Source organism: Leopardus geoffroyi, chromosome B2, assembly GCF_018350155.1.
Source record: "Leopardus geoffroyi isolate Oge1 chromosome B2, O.geoffroyi_Oge1_pat1.0, whole genome shotgun sequence".
Classification (NCBI taxonomy): Eukaryota; Metazoa; Chordata; class Mammalia; order Carnivora; family Felidae; genus Leopardus; species Leopardus geoffroyi.
In genome coordinates this window covers 11,183,948-11,204,988 of record NC_059332.1, presented here as the reverse complement: position 1 = coordinate 11,204,988, position 21,041 = coordinate 11,183,948, and the positions used below count along the sequence as shown (strand labels likewise).

General features: G+C 42.6%; 1 protein-coding gene across 7 annotated transcripts in view; it reads left to right on the top strand.

Annotated features, from left to right (window-relative positions):
* KDM1B (lysine demethylase 1B) overlaps positions 1-21,041 on the top strand; it is a 62,112-nt gene that overhangs the window by 12,953 nt on the left and 28,118 nt on the right. For 6 of the 7 annotated variants that reach the window (XM_045497267.1, XM_045497266.1, XM_045497273.1 and 3 more), the window contains 3 exons: positions 459-578; positions 14,452-14,490; positions 18,422-18,626. In XM_045497267.1, coding sequence (XP_045353223.1) covers positions 459-578; positions 14,452-14,490; positions 18,422-18,626 — 364 coding nt within the window. The remainder of the gene's footprint in view (positions 1-458; positions 579-14,451; positions 14,491-18,421; positions 18,627-21,041) is intronic. The other variant, XM_045497269.1, reaches the window with a different exon arrangement.

Below are 21,041 nucleotides of genomic sequence, written 5' to 3'. Positions count from 1 at the left end.
CCATGATATTGAGCTCAGAAAATAACATTGGTATAGTACTAATAACTATATTACAGAATTTATTTGGATTTCATTGGTTTTTTTTTTCACTAGTGTCTTTTTTTTCTTTTTTTTTTTTTAAAGCTGTTCCAGGATCCAGTTCTGTTTAATGTCCATGTTTTTTGACTAAATTTAGCTCTGATTATTTCTTTGGGTTAAAGCTGTAAAGCCTTTATTACAACAGTACTTAGATCTCCTTTGTGCTTTCTTCGTGCCTCAGCTGGTATTGAATCAGTATTTACTTTATACGGTAAAAGCGGATTATATGGGTGCTGGTCATGCAAGGAGGAGAAAAAGTACTTAGTGCAAAAAGGTTGGTCAGATCGGGTGGAAAATATGGCAGACTGAGTGGTAGAGGATGGAAATGCTAGCATAAGATTAGCCAACTCATTGACCTTGACATATTACTTTCCATGTAGGTTCAATGTACAAAACCTGAGTGTAGAAAATGGAGACAACTTACCAAGGAAATCCATCTTACTCCACAGATAGCAAGGACCTACCGATGTGGTATGAAATTGAATTCTACTACTGTTAAGGTATGATCTCTGTTGGTTTTCCTTTTGAATTAATGGATGGGTTAATTTAGTTGTAAGTAGTGATGGTGTGTGTTTTTCATTTACTGAATTTTTTTCTTCATCTTTTTTGAAAGTTTATTTTGAGAGCGAAAGAGTGAGTGGGGGCGGGGCAGAGAGAGAGAATCCCAAACAGGGCTCGATCCCATGACCTGAGCCAAAGTCAGATGCTTAACTGAGTGAGCCACCCCGGCGCCCCAGTTTTTCATTTATTGTATTGATGATCGTATTGGTCCATGAATAACAGAACCCTAGTTACAATGGCTTAACTGAGGATTTTATTTTTTTCTCATTATAATCAGTTCGGAAACAGTGTGCCCAGGCTTGGTGTGGCTGTCCAGGTTCGGTATCCCTTCTAGTTTCTAGTCCCATCAGGAGATGGTTGTGGTACCATCAGCCATTGTATCCAAATTCTAAGCAGAGAAGATGAGGAGGGCAAAGAGCAAGAGGGGTGTGCCAGCTGAGCTTCACCCTTTTTTACTGGTGTAATAGTGGCTTTCCAGAAAGTTCCAACAGTAGATTTCTCTTTACATTTCATTGGCTGGAACAGGATCATGCAGCTACTCTGAACAACAGTAGAGATAAAAGAAGAAAGTGTTTTAAAACTGAGCATGTTGAAATAGCAAACAAAAGCAGGATCCTTTTAGCAAGGTAGAAGGGATGGATGGATAGGTTTGGGCAATTAGGAATCTGATATAGTTGGTACAGGGTCTTTTTGTTTGTTTTGTTTTTTGACAAGTGGCAATTAGTGTTTAAAAGTGTTATTTTTGTTAGTGTTTTATTTATTTTCTATGTTTCAGGTATATAATATAGTGATTCAGTAATTCTATACAGTACTCAGTGTTCATCATGATAAATGTACTCTTAATCCCCATCCCCCCACTTACCTCCCCTTTGGTGATCATCTATTTGTTCTTCACATTTAAGAGTCTGTCTCTTGGTTTGTGTCTTTTTTTCCTCTCCTTGATTGTTTCTTAAATTTCACATATGTGTGGCATCATATGGTATCTGTCTTTCTCTGACTTATTTTGCTTAGTGTTATATGCTAAAGCTCCATCTGTGTTGTGCACATGGCAAGAGTTCATTTTTTAATGGCTGAGTACTAATCCATTGTGTGTGTGTGTGTGTGTGTGTGTGTGTGTGTATACATATACATACCACTGCTTCTTTATCCATTCATCTATTGATGGACACTGGGCTGCTTCCATTCTTTGGCTGTTGTAAATAATACTGCAATAAACATATGGGTGCATGTATCCCTTTGCATTAGTGTTATGGTATTTTTTGGGTGAATACCCAGTAGTGCAATTACTGGATGATAGGGCACTTCTATTTTTAACTTTTTGAGGAACCTCCATACTGTTTTCCACAGTGGTTGCACCAGTTTGCATTCCCACCAACAGTACAAGAGGGTCCTTTTTCTCCACATCATTGCCAACACTTGTTTCTTGTGTTGTTGATTTTAGCCATTCTGGCAGGACTACCTCATTGTAGTTTTGAATTGCATTTCCCTGAGGATGAGTGATGTTGGGCATCTTGTCATGTGCCTGTTGGCCATGTGTATGTCGTCTTTAGAAAAACGTCTATTCGCGTCTTCCCCATTTTTGATTGGATTATTCATTTTTTGGGTGTTGAGTTGTATCAGTTATTTATATATTTTGGGATCTAGCTGTTTATCAGATATGTCATTTGCAAATATGATCTCCCATTCATTAGGTGGCTTTGTAGTTTTGTTGATTGTTTCCTTCATCGTGCAGAAGCTTTTTATTTTGATGTAGTCCCAATAGTTTATTTTTGCTTTTGTTTCTCTTGCCTCTGGAGACCTATCTAGAAAAATGTTGCTTTTGCCAGTGTCAAAGAAGTTACTGCCTGTGTTCTCTTCAAGGATTTTTATGGCTTGCGGTGTTACAGTTAGGTTTTTAATGCACTTTGAAGTGTGTGTGTGTGTGTGTGTGTGTGTGTATGATGTAAGAAAGTGGTCTAGTTTCTTTCTTTTGCATGTAGCTGTCCACTTTTTTTTTAAGCACCATTTGTTGAAGAGATTGTCTTTTTCCCATTGGATATTCTTAACTGCTTTGTCAAAGATTAATTGACCATATAATTGTGGGTTCATTTCTGGCTTTTATATTCTGTTCTGTTGATCCATGTGTCTGTTTTTGTGCCAGTACCATACTGCCTGGATCACTACAGCTTTGTAGTGTGATTTGAAGTCTGGAATTATGATGCCTCCAGCTTGGCTTTACTTTTTCAAGATCGCTTTGGCTGTTTGGGGTCTTTTGTGGTTCCATGCAAATTTAGGGTTGTTTGTTCTAGCTCTGTAAAAAAATGCTGGTGTTATTTTGGTAGAGATTGCATTAAATCTGTAGATTGCTTTTGGTGGTATGGACATTTTAACAATTTTGTTTTTCTTTTTAATATATTTTTTTTTATTTTTGAGAGACAGAATGTGAGTGGGGGAGGGGCAGAGAGAAAGGGAGTCACAGAATCCGAAGCAGGTTCCAGGCTTTGAGCTGTCAGCACAGAGCCTGACGCAGGGCTGGAACTCCTGAGCCATGAGATCATGACCTGAGCTGAAGTCGGACATTCAACCAACTGAGCCTCCCAGGGTGCCCCCAATATTTGGTTTTCTAATCCATGGGCATGGGATGTCTTTCCATTTCTTTATGTCATCTTCAATTTCTTTCATCAGTAGTTTATATTTTCAGAGTACAGGTCTTTTTCTTCTTAGGTTTATTCCTAGGCATCTTATTGTTTTTTGGTGCAGCTGTAAATGGGATTGTTTTCTTAATTTTTCTTTCTGCTGCTTCATTGTTGATACATAGAAATGTAACAGGTTTCTGTAGATTGATTTTGTATCCTATGATTCTAATGAATTTATCAGTTATAGCAGTTTTTTGGTAGAGTATTTTGAGTTTCCTGTGTATAGTATCATGTCGTCTGCCAGTAGTGAAAGTTTTACTTCTTCCTTACTGATTTGGATGCCATTTCTTTTTGTTGTCTGATTGCTGAGGCTAGGACTTTGAGTACTATGTTGAACAAAAGTGGTGAGAGTGGACATCCTTGTCTTGTTTCTGACGTTAGGGGAAAAGTTCTGTTTTTTCCCATTGAGGATGATGTTAGCTGTGGGTTTTTCATACATGGCCTTTGTTATGTTGTGATGTGTTCCCTCTAAACCAGCTTTGTTATGGGTTTTTATCATGAGTTGATGTTGTACTTTGTCAAATGATTTTTCTGCATCTGTTGAAATGATAATATAGTTCTTACCCTTTTTCTTACTGGTGTGATTTATTGATTAGTTTACACATACTGAACCACCCTTGCAACCCAGGAATAGATCCCACTTAATCATGGTGAATGGTTTGGTTTTTTTTTAATGTTTTATTTTTGAGAGAGAGAAAGACCGAGCATGAGCGGGGGAGAGGCAGAGAGAGAGGGAGACACAGAATCTGAAGTAGGCTCCAGGCTCTGAGCTGTCAGCACAGAGCCCGATGCAGGGCTTGAACCCACAAGCTGTGAGATCATGACCTGAGCCAAATTCGGATGCTTAACTGACTGAGCCACCCAGGTGCACTGAATGATTTTTTAAATGTATTGTTGTATTTGGTTTGCTAGCATTTTGTTGAGGATTTTTGCATCTTTGTTCATCACAGGTACTGGTCTGTAGTTGTCTTTTTTTGTAGTGTCTTTATCTGGTTTTGGAATCCAGGTAAAGCTGGCCTCATAGAATGAATTTGGAAGCTTTCCTTCCTCTTCTATTTTTTGGAATAATTTGAGAAGAATAGGTATTAACTTTTCTTTAAATGTTGGTAGAATTCCTCTGTGAAGCCATCTAGTCCTAGACTTTTATTTATTGGGAGTTTTTTGATTACTGATTAAATTTCTTTGCTTGATTACTGATTCAACCAGTCTGTTAAAATTTTGTATTTCTTCCTGGTTTCTGTTTTGGTAGGTTATATGTTTCTAGGAATTTATCCATTTCTTTGAGGTTGTCCAATTTGTTGGCATGTAGTTTTCCATAATATATTTTGCAATTGTTTATATTTCTAAGATGTTGGTTGTTTCCCCTCTCTCATTTATGATTTATTTCTTCGAGTCCTTTCTCTTTTTTTCTTGATGAGTTTGGCTGGAGGTTATTCAATTGTATTGTTTTTTGTTTTTTTCAAAGAACCGGCTCCTGGTTTCGTTGATCTGTTATAGTGTTTTTTAGTTTCTGTAGCATTTATTTCTGCTCTGATCTTTTTTTTTTTTTTTTTCCTTCCTTTTGCTGTCTTTGGGCTTCATTTGTTGTTCCTTTTCTAGCTCTCTTAGGTGCAAGGTTAGGTTGTTTAGTTGAGATTTTTCTTGCTTTTTGAAGTAAGTCTGCATTGCTATAAACTTCCCTTTTAGAACTGCTTTTGTTGTGTCCCAAAGGTTTTGAACCATTTTATGTTCATTTTCATTTGTTTCCATGTACTTTTTCATTGTGTAATAGCATGTTATTTAACCTTCATGTATTTGTGCTCTTTCCAGATTTTTTCTTGTGGTTGACTTCAAGGTTCATAGTGTTCTGGTCCGAAAAGATGCATGGTATAGGACTTTGATCATTTTAAATTTGTTGAGGCTTGTTTTGTGGCCCAATATGTGATCTCTTCTGGGGAGAGCTCAATGTGTACTTGAACATGTATTCGGCTTTTGTTTAAAAAGTTTTTTTTTTTTAATGTTTATTTCTTTTAGAGAGAGAAAGCGCGCAAGTATGTGCGTGAGTGGGAGAGGGGCAGAGAGAGGAAGACAGAGAATCTGAAGCTGTCAGCACAGAGCCCAACGTGGGGCTTCTACCCACCAATGATGAGATCATGACCTGAGCCAAAGTCAGACACTTAACTGACTGAGCCACCCCAGCACCCTGAATGTGTATTCTGTTTTAGGATGGAATGTTCTGAATATATCTCTCAAACCCATCTGTTCAGTGTGTCATTCAAAGCCATTGTTTCCTTGTTGATTTTCTGTTTAGATAATCTGTCCTTTGGTGTAAGTCAGGTGTTAAAGTCCCCTATTATTTTTGTATTATCGATCAGTTCCTTTCTATTTGTTAAGTATTTTATGTATTTGGGTGCTTCTATGTTGAGTGCATAAATATTTGTAATTGTTAGATTTTCTTGTTGGATTATTTGCTTTGCTATAGTGTCCTTCTTTGTCTCTTTTCTGTTAAAGTCTATTTCGTCTAAGTATTGCTACTCTGGCTTTCTTTTGACATCCATTTGCGTGATGTTTCTTCATCCCCTCACTTTAAATCTGCAGGTGTTTTTAGGTCTAAAATGAGTATCTTGTGGGCAGCATATACATGGGTCTCGTTTTTTAATCCATTTGTAAACTCGTGTCTTTTTTTTTTTTTTTAATTTATTCATTTTGAGAGAGCCTTTTGTGGGCTGTGTTTGGTTCATGGCCTGTGTGTGCTCTAGTTTGCTTGTGAAATGGGACCTGTCACCACTGCCACTGAAACTGAGGCTTTGCAAAACTCCCAGGTGGGGAGACGTAATATGGATAAAGGTTTGCACCCGTCTTCTGGGAGACAGGGCCTGCCATGCTGGGATCGAGGCAAGCGTGACTGCGGAGGGCAAGCATGAACATGGGTGGGGGAGGCTTGGCGTAAGCAAGTTGGGTAGCAGGTGTTGGCGCTGGGTTGGTTCCTGCAGGTGGCTCTGTGTTTATGCTGAGGGGTAGGAGAGAAGTGATGTCTGACAGTTCCTTTGTTCCCAGAGGGGTCTCTCTGTGATGGCTGTCTCTCTGGGACGTGCTCTGAGATGAGCACCTAACCTCCCCACTTTGTGCCCTGGGTGCTCTTCAGATTGCAGTTTTCATGCTGTATGTCTGAGGGCTGTTTGCCCTGCCTTCTCTCCAAGAGTAGCCCCGATGCCCTCTGGGCTCTATCCCTGCCAAGCCCACTGACCTTTCAAACTCTAGGCTTTAACTCTTATTGGTTGCAAGACCTCACAGAATTTGTCCCTTCTTACTTTCCAAGCCATTTACTGTGGGGATGTGTTTTCCCCGTGCACTCCTGTGTTCCAGTCTGTCCTTTTCCTTCCCCACTATAGTTTCTCCCTCCCTACCACAGCGGCCACGATCCATTTCTTTCCCAAGCTTCATCTCAGCACTCATACCTTCTTTAATGTGGCCTTTTCTCCATCTTTAGTTGTGGAGTTTCTTCTGCCAGTCTTCAGATCAATTTCTCAGGTAGTTAGGGTGATTTGATAGTTCACCTAGTTTTATTCGTGGGACAAGGCAAGCCTAGGGTCCTTTTTTTTTTTTTTTAATTTTTTTTTTTAACGTTTTTTTTCTTTTTGAGACAGAGAGAGACAGAGCATGAATGGGGGAGGGGCAGAGAGAGAGGGAGACACAGAATTGGAAGCAGGCTCCGGGCTCTGAGCCATCAGCCCAGAGCCCGACGCGGGGCTCGAACTCACGGACCGCGAGATCGTGACCTGGCTGAAGTCGGACGCTTAACCGACTGAGCCACCCAGGCGCCCCAGCCTAGGGTCCTTCTACTCCACCTCCATCTTCCCCTCTGAAAATAAAGTTTTATTCGACACAGCCATGCTCATTCATTATTGGCTATGGTTGCTTTCATGCTATGATGGCAGAGGGGTTGTGATGTAGAAAATACGATACACAGAATTTAAAATATTTACTATCTGGCCCTTTACAAAAAATGTTTCCTGATCTCTGTTCTGACCCATGAGCATGGTATATCTCTCCGTCTCTTCAGGGTCTTTAATGTCTCTCAAGAAATCGTTGAGAAATTTGTTGAGAAACAAAAAATTGTTCAGAAAAAAAAAAGTGTTTTTCTCATTTCCACTGAGGGTGTCTTTTGTTAAATTTATTTCTAGATATTCTGCTTTTTCTAATTATATGTAGGATTTATTTTTAATTTCATTGTCAAGTTGTTTGTTAAAATTATATAGAAATGCTATTTACTTCATATGTTGATTTTATACCTAGAGACTTTCTTGAATTCACTTATTAAATTTCAAAGATTGTTTATAGGTTCCTTTGGGTTTTCTACAATCACATCAACTGTGAATAAAGACTGTTTTACTCTTTTTTTTTTTTAATGTTGATTATTGAGAGAACGAGACAGAGCATGAGCGTGGGAGGGGCAGAGAGAGGAGGAGACACAGAATTTGAAGCAGGCTTCAGGCTCTGAGCTGTCTCAGCACAGAGCCCGACATGGGGCTCGAACCCACCAACTGTGAGATCATGACCTGAGCGGAAGTCGGACGCCCAACCGACTGAGCCACCCAGGATCCCGTTTTACTGTTTTTTAAAAACTCAGTGTTTGGGGCGCCTGGGTGGCTCAGTCGGCTAAGCATCCGACTTCAGCTCAGGTCACGATCTCGCAGTTCATGGGTTCGAGCCCCGTGTCGGGCTCTGTGCTGACAGTTCAGAGCCTGGAGCCTGTTTCAGATTCTGTGTCTCCCTCTCTCTCTGACCCATCCCGTTCACGCTCTATCTCTCTCTGTCTGAAAAATAAATAAACGTTAAAAAAAAAATTAAAAACTCAGTGTTTGGGGCACCTGGGTGGCTCAGTCGATTAAGCGTCCAACTCTTGGTTTTGGCTCAGGTCATGATCTCACACATGGGCTGGAGCCACTCGTTGGGCTCTGCATTCCTGGCGGTGTGGAGCCTGCTGGATCCTGTCTCTCCCTCTCTCTCTGCTCCTCCCTCACTTGCTCTGTCTCTCTCTCAAAATAAATAAATTAAAAAAAAATTAAAAATACAATGTTTTGGGACATCTGGAGGGCTCAGTCAATTACATGTCTGACTCTTGATTTTGGCTCAGGTCATGATCTCACCATCATGAGATCGAGCCCCTCCTCACACTCCACGCAGGGTGTGGAGCCTGCTTGAGATCCTCCCTCTCTCCACCCCTTCCCTGCTTATGCACGCATGCTCTCTCTCTCTCAAAAAAACAAACACACATATATAAAATCTCGGTTGTTTGCTCTTTCTTCTTGTCTTATTACATTGGTCAGGACCACCAGTACAAGGTTGAGTAGAAGTTGGAAAACAGACATCTTTGTCTTGTTACTGACCTGAGAAGGAATGTGTTCAGTATTTTTTTCATTATGTATAGCGTTGGGTGTAGTTTTTCTTGGACGTCTTTTATCAGACTGAGAAGGTTCCTTTCTATTCCTAGGTTTCTGAGAACTTTTTATTATGAACAGATGTTGGATTTGTTTTTAATTTTTTTTAATGTTTATTAATTTTTGAGAGATAGAGAAGCACGAGCGCGGAAGGGGCAGAGAGAGAGACACACAGAATCCAAAACGGGCTCCAGACTCTGAGCTGTCAGCGCGGAGCCTGATGTGGGGCTTGAACCCAAGAACTGGGAGATCATGACCGGAGCTAAAGTCAGACACTTAGCCAACTGAGCCACCCAGGAGCCCCATAGATGTTGGATTTTGTGAAAAACTTTCTCTGCATTTTTTATGATGATCATATTGGTTTTTCACCTTTAATCTGTTAATGTAGTGAATCACAGATTCTGGCATATTGAAACAGCCTTGCGTTCCTGGGGGAAAAAAATCCCACTTGTGCTTAATATGTTATCCTTTTAATGTACTGTTGGATTCAGTTTGCTGATGCCTTGTTTTGGAATTCTGCACCTGTGTTCATGATGAATACTATCTGTCATTTTCTTATAATATCCTTGTCAAGTTAGTTCTGGTATCCAAGTTATGCTGGCTCCATAAGACAATTGAGAAGTATATCCTCCTCCTCTAAAGAGTTTGTGTAAGATTGATATGATTTCTTTCTTACTGTTTGGTGTGATCGGTTGTGAGGACATTAGGCCAGTTTTCTTTGTGAGAGGTTTTGAAATTACAAATTCAATGTTTTTAACAGATGCATGGTTTATTCTACATGTTTTACACAGTTGTATTTATTTATTTTTATTTTTAAGTAATCTCTACACCCAATGTAGGGCTCAGTCTCACAGCCCGGAGATCAAGAGTCGCACGCTCCACTGCCTGAGCCTGCCAGATGCCCCTAGGTGGTTGTGGTTTTGAAGAAATTTGTTTATTTCATCTACATTGTCAAATTTGTTAGAGTTGTTTGTACTGTTCCCTCGTTCCCCTTTTAATGTCAGTGGGATCTGTGGTGGTATCCCTGTTTTATTGATGTTGGTATGTGGGAGTGAAGGGTGGAAAGTACACATGTAAGCCTGGGATCAGGGTCCTGGAAGTAGCCAGTCTTGTTCTGAAACCTTTCGATTTAGCCCTAAATTGGTGCGCAAGCTGAACCTTCAGACTAGAAAGTCTCTTGGTGGGATAGGAGAGAAAAATATGGGAGGGGGCTGATGTTCATTTTTTAGGCTGAGTGGGGACACGGACGGGAATTGGGGTTTGAGTAGTGAAGGCATGAGGAGCTTGTATGGCAAAGGGGAGCCTGTCCAGCCAGCAAAACAGTAACATGGCTGCACTGAACTTAACTAGCACCTGTGCCCCAGATGACTTCTCAAGTGAAAAGTTGCCTCAGTCACGTTTCATTATAATATTTAAAGTAGAGCTCAAGCCAGAGATCAGTCAAAAATAGACTATTTTTTTAGGCTTCGTGCCCAGTGCAGAGCCTAATGTGGGGCTCGAACTCTCAACCCTGAGAACAAGACCTGAGCTGAGATCAGAGTCAGATGCTTGACTGATTGAGCCACCCAGGCACACCCCAGCTATTTTAATAGACGCTAGCCTTTGGACCATTTTCACCCAGCCTATTTTTGTGAAGTTTCTAAACAGTTGTTCTAAACGATGAAAAAAAATGTTGTATGGAAACCAATTTGACAGTAAATTTCGTATTTAAATAAATAAATAAAAATCTTAAGAAAATATCTATTTTGGATAACTTGCATAATAATGTTACTTACTAAATGCTAGGTGTGTTTTACACGCAAAATTTATGTGAAAATCACTTCGTCCTGTCCTTCAACTGGCTGTTGTTTGGCTGTGGTTTAACTGTGGTTTGGAGTTACCCATGACCCCTCTTATCTTTTACATGTGACGATGGAAAATACAATTTTGACTTCATTTCTACTGATGGTTCAGGTCATTTGTGTCCCTTTTCTCATTGAACTTGATTTTTCTTCGGGTGGTCCATGTCATTTTCACTTTCTTAAATTTAAGCCACTTTGAAAAGTCTAAAGTTTTCTTTAGAATGAGCTTGTTTTTAGAAAAATAGTATATTTGTCATTGAAAAATTGAAGCAGTATAGAAGAGAACAAAGATGATAGCAAAAAACAAATTCATTGAATCACCATCATGAAATAACCATTGTTAGATGAGGTTTATTCAAGAGTGTTCCCACATCTGTGCGAGGAGAAGGCCTGGTTGACAGATACCTTCATACTGAGGAAAAGTACTCTTGCTAGTTTTATGTTAAATGATTGCATTTATTCATTCTTCAGTCTTTATTTTTTTAGCTTTCGAAAAAAATTTTATTTTTAGATAATCTCTACACCCAGTGTGGGGCTCAGACTCAACACCCCAAGATCAAGAGTTAGACGTTTCACTGACTGAGCCAGCCAGGCACCCCTAAGTGATTGCGTTTAATACAACAAAACTTAAAAAAAGAACAAGCCAAAGTGAAGGAAATTGCTGAACATGGGATGATTATTTCTTCATCACAAGGGATAGTAGTTTCTAGAAACCCCCTAAAAGGTTGAGATAACATACAATGAGAATGTCAGGAGGTTGGAATCGCTGTTTGTTTGTTTATTTTTGAGAAAGAGAGAGCACCCATGAGCATGAGTGGGGGAGGGACAGAGAGAGAGAGAGAGAGACACACACACAGAATCCCAAGCAGGCTCCAGGCTCTGAGCTGTCAGCACATAACCCAGTGTGGGGCTTGAACTCACAAACTGTGAGCTCATGGCCTGAGCCGAAGTCAGACACTTAACCAACTGAGCCACCCAGGCACCCCTCTTCTTAACCAACTGAGCCACCCAGGCTCGCCATTTTAATCATAAATGTCATAAAATGGCATATTTTAATCTTAGATGTTACAAGTTGACACCTGGCCATGAAGGGGGAGAAAAGCAAGTTACATCAAACTTCAATCCACCTCACCTTTTCCTTGCTTCTAATTCTTGTTAGTGTTTTCTTGTTTGGTTTTATTTTCTAGTTTGCCTTGCTGGAGTAGCTGTTGTGTTATTTATTTTCTGTAACCGTGATTCCTCTGCTGTTTACTCTTGGTCCTGTGTTTCTGTGGCTTTACTGCTCTCCATGATTTCTTTTAGCACGGTTCCTTCTCTCCCCACATCTTTATTTTGATTCATCACATGGTTGGAAATATTTTAACACCAAGTCCTTTTTCTCAGTGGAGCTCAGAGGTGTCAGATTCCTTATGTTTTTGAAAATGTAATTGTCTTTCTCTCCTCCTGCTTCCCACCGTCTTAAAGTTCAAGGTTTTATGGTCTTCTTAAATTCCAGCTTCTAACTATGGTATTGCATTTTCCCAGTCTCCTTTTTCTCTCCAGAGATCTTCCTTTGAGACCCATTGCTGTAGTCTCAATTGATTGCCATCCATAGCCTGATCTTTTGAAATATTTATTTAAGTGGTGTTTATTGACCCAGAGTCACTTTGGTCTTCAGCTCAGTATTCTGTTAAGGACAAAGTCTGGAAGGGTTTATTTGTAAAACAACATTAAACAGAATGGTAGCGAGCGCCACATGCTGTTTTGGAGCTTGCTTTTGTCGGTTTATATCTCTTAAAGATGCTTCTGTATCAGTGGATAAAGATCTCTTTTTTCTTAAAGACGGCATAATACAGTCCACTGAATGGATGGATCCTGATGAATTTAGTCTGATTAAAGGGTATGTGGGTGACTTTTAAATGTTTACTGTTACTGACATGCTACAGTGAATAGCTTTGTATCTATGCTGTTTTCAGTATATTTGTAGAATCATTTCCCAGAAATGAAGTTTTTTTTTTTCTTTTTTTAATGTTTGTTTATTTGAGAGAGAGAGAGAGAGTGTGAGGAAGGGTCAGAGAGAGAGAGGGAGACACAGAATCCTCAGCAGGCTCCAGGCTCCGAGCTGTCAGCAGCACAGAGTCCGACGCAGGGCTGGAACCCACAAACTGCGAGATCATGACTGGAGCTGAAGTTGGATGCTCAACCGACTGAGCCACCCAAGTGCCCCAAGTTTTGTGTTTTGTGGTTTTTTTTTTTTTTTTTAATGTCTATTTTTGAAAGAGACAGAGCATGAGGGTCGGGGTGGGGGGGGGCGGCCAGAGAGAGAGGGAGACACAGAATCTGAAGCAGGTTCCAGACTCTGAGCTGTCAGCACAGAGCCCAACTTGGGGCTTGAACTCGAGAACTGTGAGATCATGACCTGAGCCGAAGTCGGAAGCTTAACCGACTGAGCCAAGTGTCCCTAGAAGTGAAATTTCTGTGTCAAAGTATATACGGTCATTTTATTGTGAGCTAATGCATAGATATGAAAGAGTTTTTATAATGTTATGTAAGGAACAAAGAAGCAAAGCGAGCACTCAGGTACCCAGCATCCAGTTTTAGAAACAGAGCCCTACCAAGGCCTCTGTAACTCCCTGCATGCCCCTCGGTAGTTACCTTTCTCTTCTTCCCCTGCAAGTATCCTGCAGTATTCTGAATTCTGCATTTACTGTTCCTCTGCTTTTTGTTGCAGAGTTAATTCGTATTTATGAAACTAAAACAACATGTAAAGTGTTCTGTGTTTCTGTACTGGTTATAAATTATGTCGTATGGTTTGTATTCCTCTGCAACTTGCTTTTTCACATGCATCCATGTTGATGCTTAAGCTCTGGTTCATTAATTTTCCCTGCTGTGCGGTCTTGCCTTGCATAAATCTACCTACCACGGTGGATCTGTTCTCCTGTTTGTGGATGTGAGGATTGTTTCTCGTTTTGGGTCTGTTAGATACAGTGAGCATTCTTGCACATGTGCAAGAGTTTCTCTGGACTATATTCCAGGGGCCAGATTTGCCGGGCCATATGGGATGCCAGTCTTCAGTTTATTTGGGTAACTTTCTTATTGAAGTATACCATGCAAACAGGCAATGCCCAAATCCAAATGCATAGCTCACTGAACTTTCTCAGAGTCCCCCTTTAGCCAGCTCCCAGTGAAGAAATCCAACACTTCTCAACCCCTCAGAAGCCCCCCTGCACCCCCTTTCGCTCATACCCTCCATCCCAACTTACAGTCCTGGCTTAGAACACTGGACCTGTCTTGCTGGCTTCTGAGCCTTATGTAGATGGACTCCTACGGTTTGTGCTCTTCTGGGCCTGGCTTCTTGGTCCCTGTTACGTGTGGGAGCGCGTCCATGTTGTAGCGTGTGCTTTGTGGCTCGTTCCTTCTGATCGCCGTGTAGTGGTCTGCTCTTTGAACGTAACACACTTTATTTATTCTAGTCTTGATGGACTTCTGCGTTGTGTTTAGCTTTTTTCTATTACGGACAGCGCTCCTTTGAACATTTCTGCTGCGTCTGTTGGTGCACATGTGTGAAGGTGCCTCTTGAAAATCTGGCGGAGTTTGAATCGCTGGGCATACAGCATGTATGTCTTAAGCTGTGAGAGAGGGTGCCCAGTTATCACGCATTTAAGTGTTGCCTATTTTGTCAAATCGCTCTCTAGATCATTCTCTTCCTTTACCTTTCCACCTGGGGCATCTTTACGGGAGTGGCTGGGTCTCCCGCACTCTCACTCCTGCGGTGTTTTATCATACTTTTTGCTTTTGCTAATGGAGTAGGTGAAAAGGGGTGTCTTACGGAGGGCACATTCACACACCTGTATTTTGTAAGCAAATCTAGTTAACACTTGGTTTTCTCTTTTGCAGCCTGAGACCTCAGATCATTGTTGCCTTCCAGAGGATCTAGTGAGTATCTGTGCACGTCCTAGACTACAGTTCAGTGTGCCTTCGATGATAAGCACTGAATAAGTCAGTGACAATAACGGTTTTATGAGTTTCTCTTTGGGTGCCGATCAAAGGCTTTTGATCTGACATGACACCTGTATGATGGACATGTCAGCAGTAGTGGTATCATGGGTGACCCCCCCCACCACCTTAAAGAAAGAGAAGTAATTCTCTTGCTCCGAGTTAAAAGGGAAGGAGCTGATGGCTTGCCTTAATACAAGCATCAGCTTTGTTATACTGGTTTCTTGTGGGTGACTTTGTGACCTTATCTCCATGTGAATCCTTCCAGGGAAAGAACAAGAGGCCCGTAATTTGATGGTCTTGGCCCACATTCAGCCACGAGAGTATTCTTGTGTGTTCTGACCTCTGTGTAACTGCTCTGTCCTGTCCCTGCCCACGTAGGGGAGGGAAGCAGCATTTCCTGCAGGCGAAGCCTCCTCATGTTTCAATTATGGATCCTTGCTACCCGAGCTGGCGGTCTCCGTGGCCCATACAGCCCGGTCCTATGGCTGTTTCAGAAAATGACTTTTTACATTTCTGAGTTCCTAAAATTCTGAGATTCTGAGTCGTTCTGCATTTCGGTAATACAGGGGTGTTACTTTGCAGTTTTTCTACATGTCTGAAACTCAGGAACTGTGACTGATTTTTACACCAAGGGAGGATTGACACCTCTTAAATCTACTTGAAATCCATTCTGTTGTATAAAGGTGAAACACACGCCTATTTTTAATAATTAATTTTACCCTCACGCATTTCCATAGGAAAGCAGTGGCCCAAATATTTTCTGGATTCAAGGTAGACAGGATGAGATTATAGATAGAAAGGAGAAAATGACTATAAATATAGTTGTAGTACCTTATGGATCTGTCTCCTGACATCAGACCCTTTTGCATGCAGAACAATCTGAAACTTTAGGACAGAGGCCATATTCTTGGGATGTAAGAACTTTAAAAAGTTTGGAAGAGATCGGGCCACCTGGGTGGCTCAGTTAAACATCTGCCTCTTCAGCTCAGGTCATGATCTCAGGGTTTGTGAGTTTGAGCCCCACGTTAGGCTCTGTGCTGAGTGTGGAGCCTGCTTGGGATTCTCCCTCCCTGCCTCTCTCCCTCTCTCCCTTCCTCCCTCCCCCTTTCCCTCTCCCTGTCTCTTCCTCCCCTCTCTCCCTCCCCCTCCCCTGCTTGCTCTCTGTCTCTTTCTCAAAATAAATAAAAATAAATTTAAAAATAAAAGTTGGGAAGAGTTCCCAGATTAGACCTGCCAGTTACTTGTGTTTGGCTAAGAGAGAGTCAGGAGCAGCTGCTTGACCCCAGTTCTATTCCTGTGGATTTTAGGGTCACTTTGAAAGTAGGCTGTGAACTTTGAGTGCTGTATAAGCTTCTGAGAGCTGCTGTAACAAATGATCATAACCTGAGTGGCTGATGGCCACAGAAGCCTCTTGTCTCCTAGTTTCAGAGGCTGTGAGTCTGAGATGAAGGCCGCTGTCCCCCTGAAGGCTCCAGGGGAGCGTTCATCCTGCGTCTTCCAGCTTCCAATGTTACAAGCCACCCTGGGCGTTCCTTGGCTTGTCCAAGTATCACTGCAGTCTCTGCCTTGTGACCCTCTTCCTGTGTGTCTCCCCATCCCTGTGTCTCTTTTCCTCCCCCCTTTTTTTTTTAAACTTTTTTTTTTAAGTTTATTTATTTTGAGAGAGAGAGAGAACAGGACAGGCAGAGAGAGGAGGTGAGAGAGAGAATCCCAAGCAGGCTCTGCACCATCAGCACAGAGCCCAGTGCGGGGCTCTAACTCATGAACAGTGAGATCAAGACCTGAGCCAAAATTAAGAGTCGGAAGCTTAACTGAGCAACCCACGCACCCCTCTTCTCCTCCTCTTATGTGGCCGTTAGTTGCAGTGAGTTTAGGGCTCACTCTCCTCTAGTGTGACTGATTACACTTGTCAAGACCCTGTTTCCAAATAAGGTCACATCCTGAGGTTCTGGGTGGACACAGACTTTGGGGGAGCACCATTTAACTCAGTGTAGTGGCTACTTCATTAACTGTGCTAATCGATTGACTATATCAAGTATGATTTCTTCTATGGCATGTGTAGTGAAGGTGAGAGCTGGGTACTTGATGGTGCATCAGCCGAATTCTTGCCGCATGTCCGGGAGTGGCCACTGTGCGGAGTGGATGCTCTCGGAACGGCAGGATGGAGTGCTGGTGCATCAGTTGCTGTTGGAGCTGCTCACATCCCAGGGCAGAGGCTGGTTGGAACACCTTCAAGTCAGCTTCAGGGGGAAGAAGGATTGGGAGCAGGTATCAGGGTGGCAGGGCCTCTCTTGGGTCCTCAGTTCACCAACAGCTGCAAGACCCAGGAAGCAGAAGAGATTGGGAAGAGCTTGGGTTCATGTTTGCTGGGGCACTTCCATTCTGACCTCTGCGCGGTCCATGTGGATGGACTGTCAGGGTCTGAACGCTCCGTGTCCTTTCTCCTTGGGGTTACGCTGGGAAGGAGTCCCCAGAGGCAGCCCTGGTGTGTCGGGGAGGGAACTGAAGTTTCTGTGCTTTTTCAGTGCAGCACAGGCAGGCCGCAAGGGTAGCCTTGAGAACGGATTGCAAATTGAAATGCCTGCAGGGGCTGAGCTGGTACAGCGAATGTGTGAAGCAGCTGGGAATAATTTATAGGGGGTGTTGGGGCCCTTAGTAAACTGAAAAATGCTTGTCCCACGCTTGGACCCTGTGAAAGGTGAGGGGCAAGCAAAAGGCATCTGCGGACCGCGTTCGCCCTCTGGACCTCGAGTTCACAAACCCCCACTTGATGGCAGGTAGCATCTGCTCAGAGCCTGGAGAGCTGACAGCAGAGGGTCCCTGAGCTCAAGGTTCTCCTGTGTCAGATTCTTAGAATTCTTGGAACATACATTCAAGATCATGTTTAGAAAAGGCCGTCTGACACAGGATTGGAGGCAGTGTCGCTTGAGAAGCCAAGTAAATGTGATTTTTAGTGCAATAGTCATCCTGCAGATGCTTCGATCCGATGACTCCATATGTTAAATCAGCTCTGGAATGTGATCACATATTTTAAGGCCAAAAATAGCTGCTTTTTTCATTTCTACATTTAGCATCTTATTTTGATAGTTGTAGTGTACTCCTCCCTCTGAAAGTTTTTAGTACCTTCTAGCAAAAAGGAGTAATGCTTGGCTGCTTCTCAGGAGAACTGTTTTTTTCTGCCTAGTTTCGTAATTTCCATTATCTTCCGATCCTAAGTAAAAGGGTGGGGGGGGGGGGAGATAGACCATGAATGATTACTGACCAGAGAGAAGTTTCTTGTGTCAGACTGAAACCTGAGCTTGCAGCGTAGTGGACTATACTGACTCTTACATTACGTGTAATTATGCTGCACAGATAATAACGTTGTACTGGACGCAGCTTTATTTGGTGTTGGAGGTTGGGGGTGTTGGTGTTTGAGGGGCACAGGAGGAGGCTGTTGCTGTGCTTCTGAAAGAATTCTGTTAGGAAACGCTCTCTCCGCAGACCCTTGGCTTTTTTTTCTTTTTTTTTTTTAATGTTTGTTTTTGAGAGAGAGTGTGAGCCGGGGAGGGGCAGAGAGAGAGAGGGGACTGAGGATCCAAAGCAGGCTCTGTGCCGACAGCAGCGAGCTGATGTGGGGCTCGAACTCACAAGCTGTGAGGTCATGCCCTGAGCCGAGGTCGGATGTCCAAGTGACTAAGCCACCCAGGCGCCCCGACCCTCGGCTCTTTTTGTTTCTAAATCGGAGTGTGTGGAACTCTGGTGTAGGGTGGTTGAGTGTGAGAGGGCCGTGGGTGAATGACGCACAGCGTCCTCTGTCCTTGGCTGGGTCTGCACGTACGGTTCTTGTCTGCTATTGCGCCTCTCTGTCTTGTCTGCCCCGTTTCAGAGGGTGTCGGAAGTTTCCAACCACTGGTGGTACTCCATGCTCATCCTCCCTCCTCTGCTGAAAGACAGCGTTGCGGCACCCCTGCTCTCTGCCTACTACCCCGACTGCGTGGGCATGAGCCCCTCCTGCGCCAGCACGCACCGCGCGGCCGGCAGCACCAGCCCCGGGAAGCTGGAGCCCTCCAAGGCGGCCCCCTCTGCGCCGGGTGAGAGCCGGTCGTGGCCCTCCCTGCTTCCCCTTCCCCTCTTTCCCCGGGCACGTGTGGGCGAGCAGAAGGCAAAAGACATTTTCTTAATGTGTGTGGCCTGATAGAAGGCCCCTCATTATTTCATGCATTTAGTTATGCCGTGGCTCAGTTGTATCATTTGTGTAGATCGTGCAGTTAACTTCCCTTCCATAGTGTGAAGTCCGTAACACCCGTCCAGGAATTGTGTCTATGGAGTTGAAGGAGTAATTTTTATTTATTTTTTTAACAACATTTTCTTTTTATTTTTTTTCCCTTTTTTACATTTATTTGTTTTTGAGAAACAGAGTGAGACAAAGCGTTGAGCGGGGGAGGGGCAGAGAGAGAAGGAGACACAGAGTCTGAAGCAGGCTCCAGGTTCTGAGCTGTCAGCACAGAGCCTGATGAGGGGCTCGAACCCACAAACTGTGAGATCATGACCTGAGCCTTAGTCGGACGCTTAACCGACTGAGCCACCCAGGCGCCCCATCTTTTTTTTTTTTTTTTTTTTTTTTTAACGTTTATTTAGTTTTGACAGAGAACGAGTGGGGGAGAGACAGAGAATCCCAAGCAGTCTCTGTGCTGTCAGCACAGAGCCCAATGTGGGGCCCAACCTCATGAACTGTGAGATCGTGACCTGTGCCAAAGTCAGCTGCTTAACTGACTGAGCCACCCAGTCACTCCAAGGAGTTTTTTATTTGAAATTTAGGTGGCTACATAATTTGAAGAGAATGTAAACTCGGACATACTGGAAGATAGTTTTGACTGTATGGGTCGCCCTTCTTTTTTTTTTTTTTTCTCTGTCTCCCCAGTCTCTCTGCTTCTAATGAAGCCGTTGAAAATCTCAGCTAAGTGATCCATTCTTGAAAATAATCCAAAACATCAGGTCAGGCCAGACCTGCTGTTGACCGTTTACTTTAAATGGATCTTTAAAATTCTCTACTGGAATTCTTAGTGTACAAGGAACAATTTTAGACCTTCCTCTGTCTGGACACTAACAAACTTCATGTTTGGTGGTGCAAATAGATTTTGACCTGGAAGCATTTTTTTAAGGTTTTTAACCAAATAACACTGGGCCCTCTAAAAATGTGGAGGTGGTCAGAATCAAAGCTGAAGTGATAAATCCCAGGGTTAATGAAGGTACAATGAAACAGGCTTGCAAATGCTATATGTGGGTATGGGCATTTGTGAGGGACAGTTTGTGAATTGAAAACCTTAAAATAGACAGACACCCTTTATTCTAGGAATTTATCCTAAACTAATTATCGAAGTAAATTATCAAATGTGAGTCCAAAGATTTATATTGCATTGTTGATAATAGTGAAATAATTAGATGAAAATTCAATGTGCAGCAATGGGGGAGTGGTTAAATCATGGGAAAATACTCTCTGTCCATTGAAGTCATGTTTAATGACATAGGGACAATGTTCTTGAAAGGCAGATTAGGAAAAAGCATTTTTTTCTGGCTTTAGAAAAAACTAAGTACCTGTTATATTAATAGTCTTTGTTCATAGAAACAGCACTGAGGATAGATTATCCCCTTAAATGTTACCCCACTGTTCAAGGATTCTCAGAGGACTCAGGGATTGATACGTACCTCTATGAACCTATTCATTGTTTTAAAATTTTTTAATGTTTTATTTATTTTTCAGAGAGAGAGAGTGGGGGAGGGGCAGAGAGAGCGAGGGGGAGACAGAAGCCAAAGCAGTTTCAGGCTCTCAGCCATCAGCCCAATACCTGACGTGGGGCTCGAACTTACAAGCCGTGAGATCATGACCTGAGCCGTTCAACCGCCTGAGGCACCCAGGCACCCCATTTTTTTCTTTTCTTTTTTTTTTTTTTATTTTTTATTTTTTCAACGTTTATTTATTTTGGGGACAGAGAGAGACAGAGCATGAACGGGGGAGGGGCAGAGAGAGAGGGAGACACAGAATCGGAAACAGGCTCCAGGCTCTGAGCCATCAGCCCAGAGCCTGACACGGGGCTCGAACTCACGGACCGCGAGATCGTGACCTGGCTGAAGCCGGACGCTTAACCGACTGCGCCACCCAGGCGCCCCACCCATTTTTTAATCAGAAAAATTCCAATGAGTTAACATCTATTTCCATGGGGAGTTCACGTTCACAGAGTTTCAGTCTTACAAGATACAGAATTTCAGGGGATTTGTTGCACAGCAATGTGAACGTGCTCAACCTGGCTGCACGCAACACCTGAACTCGGTGAAGGTGGTCGATTTTATGGCAGGTGTTGTTACCCCAGTTAAAACTTAAAAAAAATTTTCCATGCCATGGAAATTAAATTTGTGAGGAAAGAATGGGGAAGATAGGTAGTTCGTGTGTATTTCATCGGCTGGACAGAGGAAGCAGGAAATTTATTGCAGGACAGACCATGGCACTT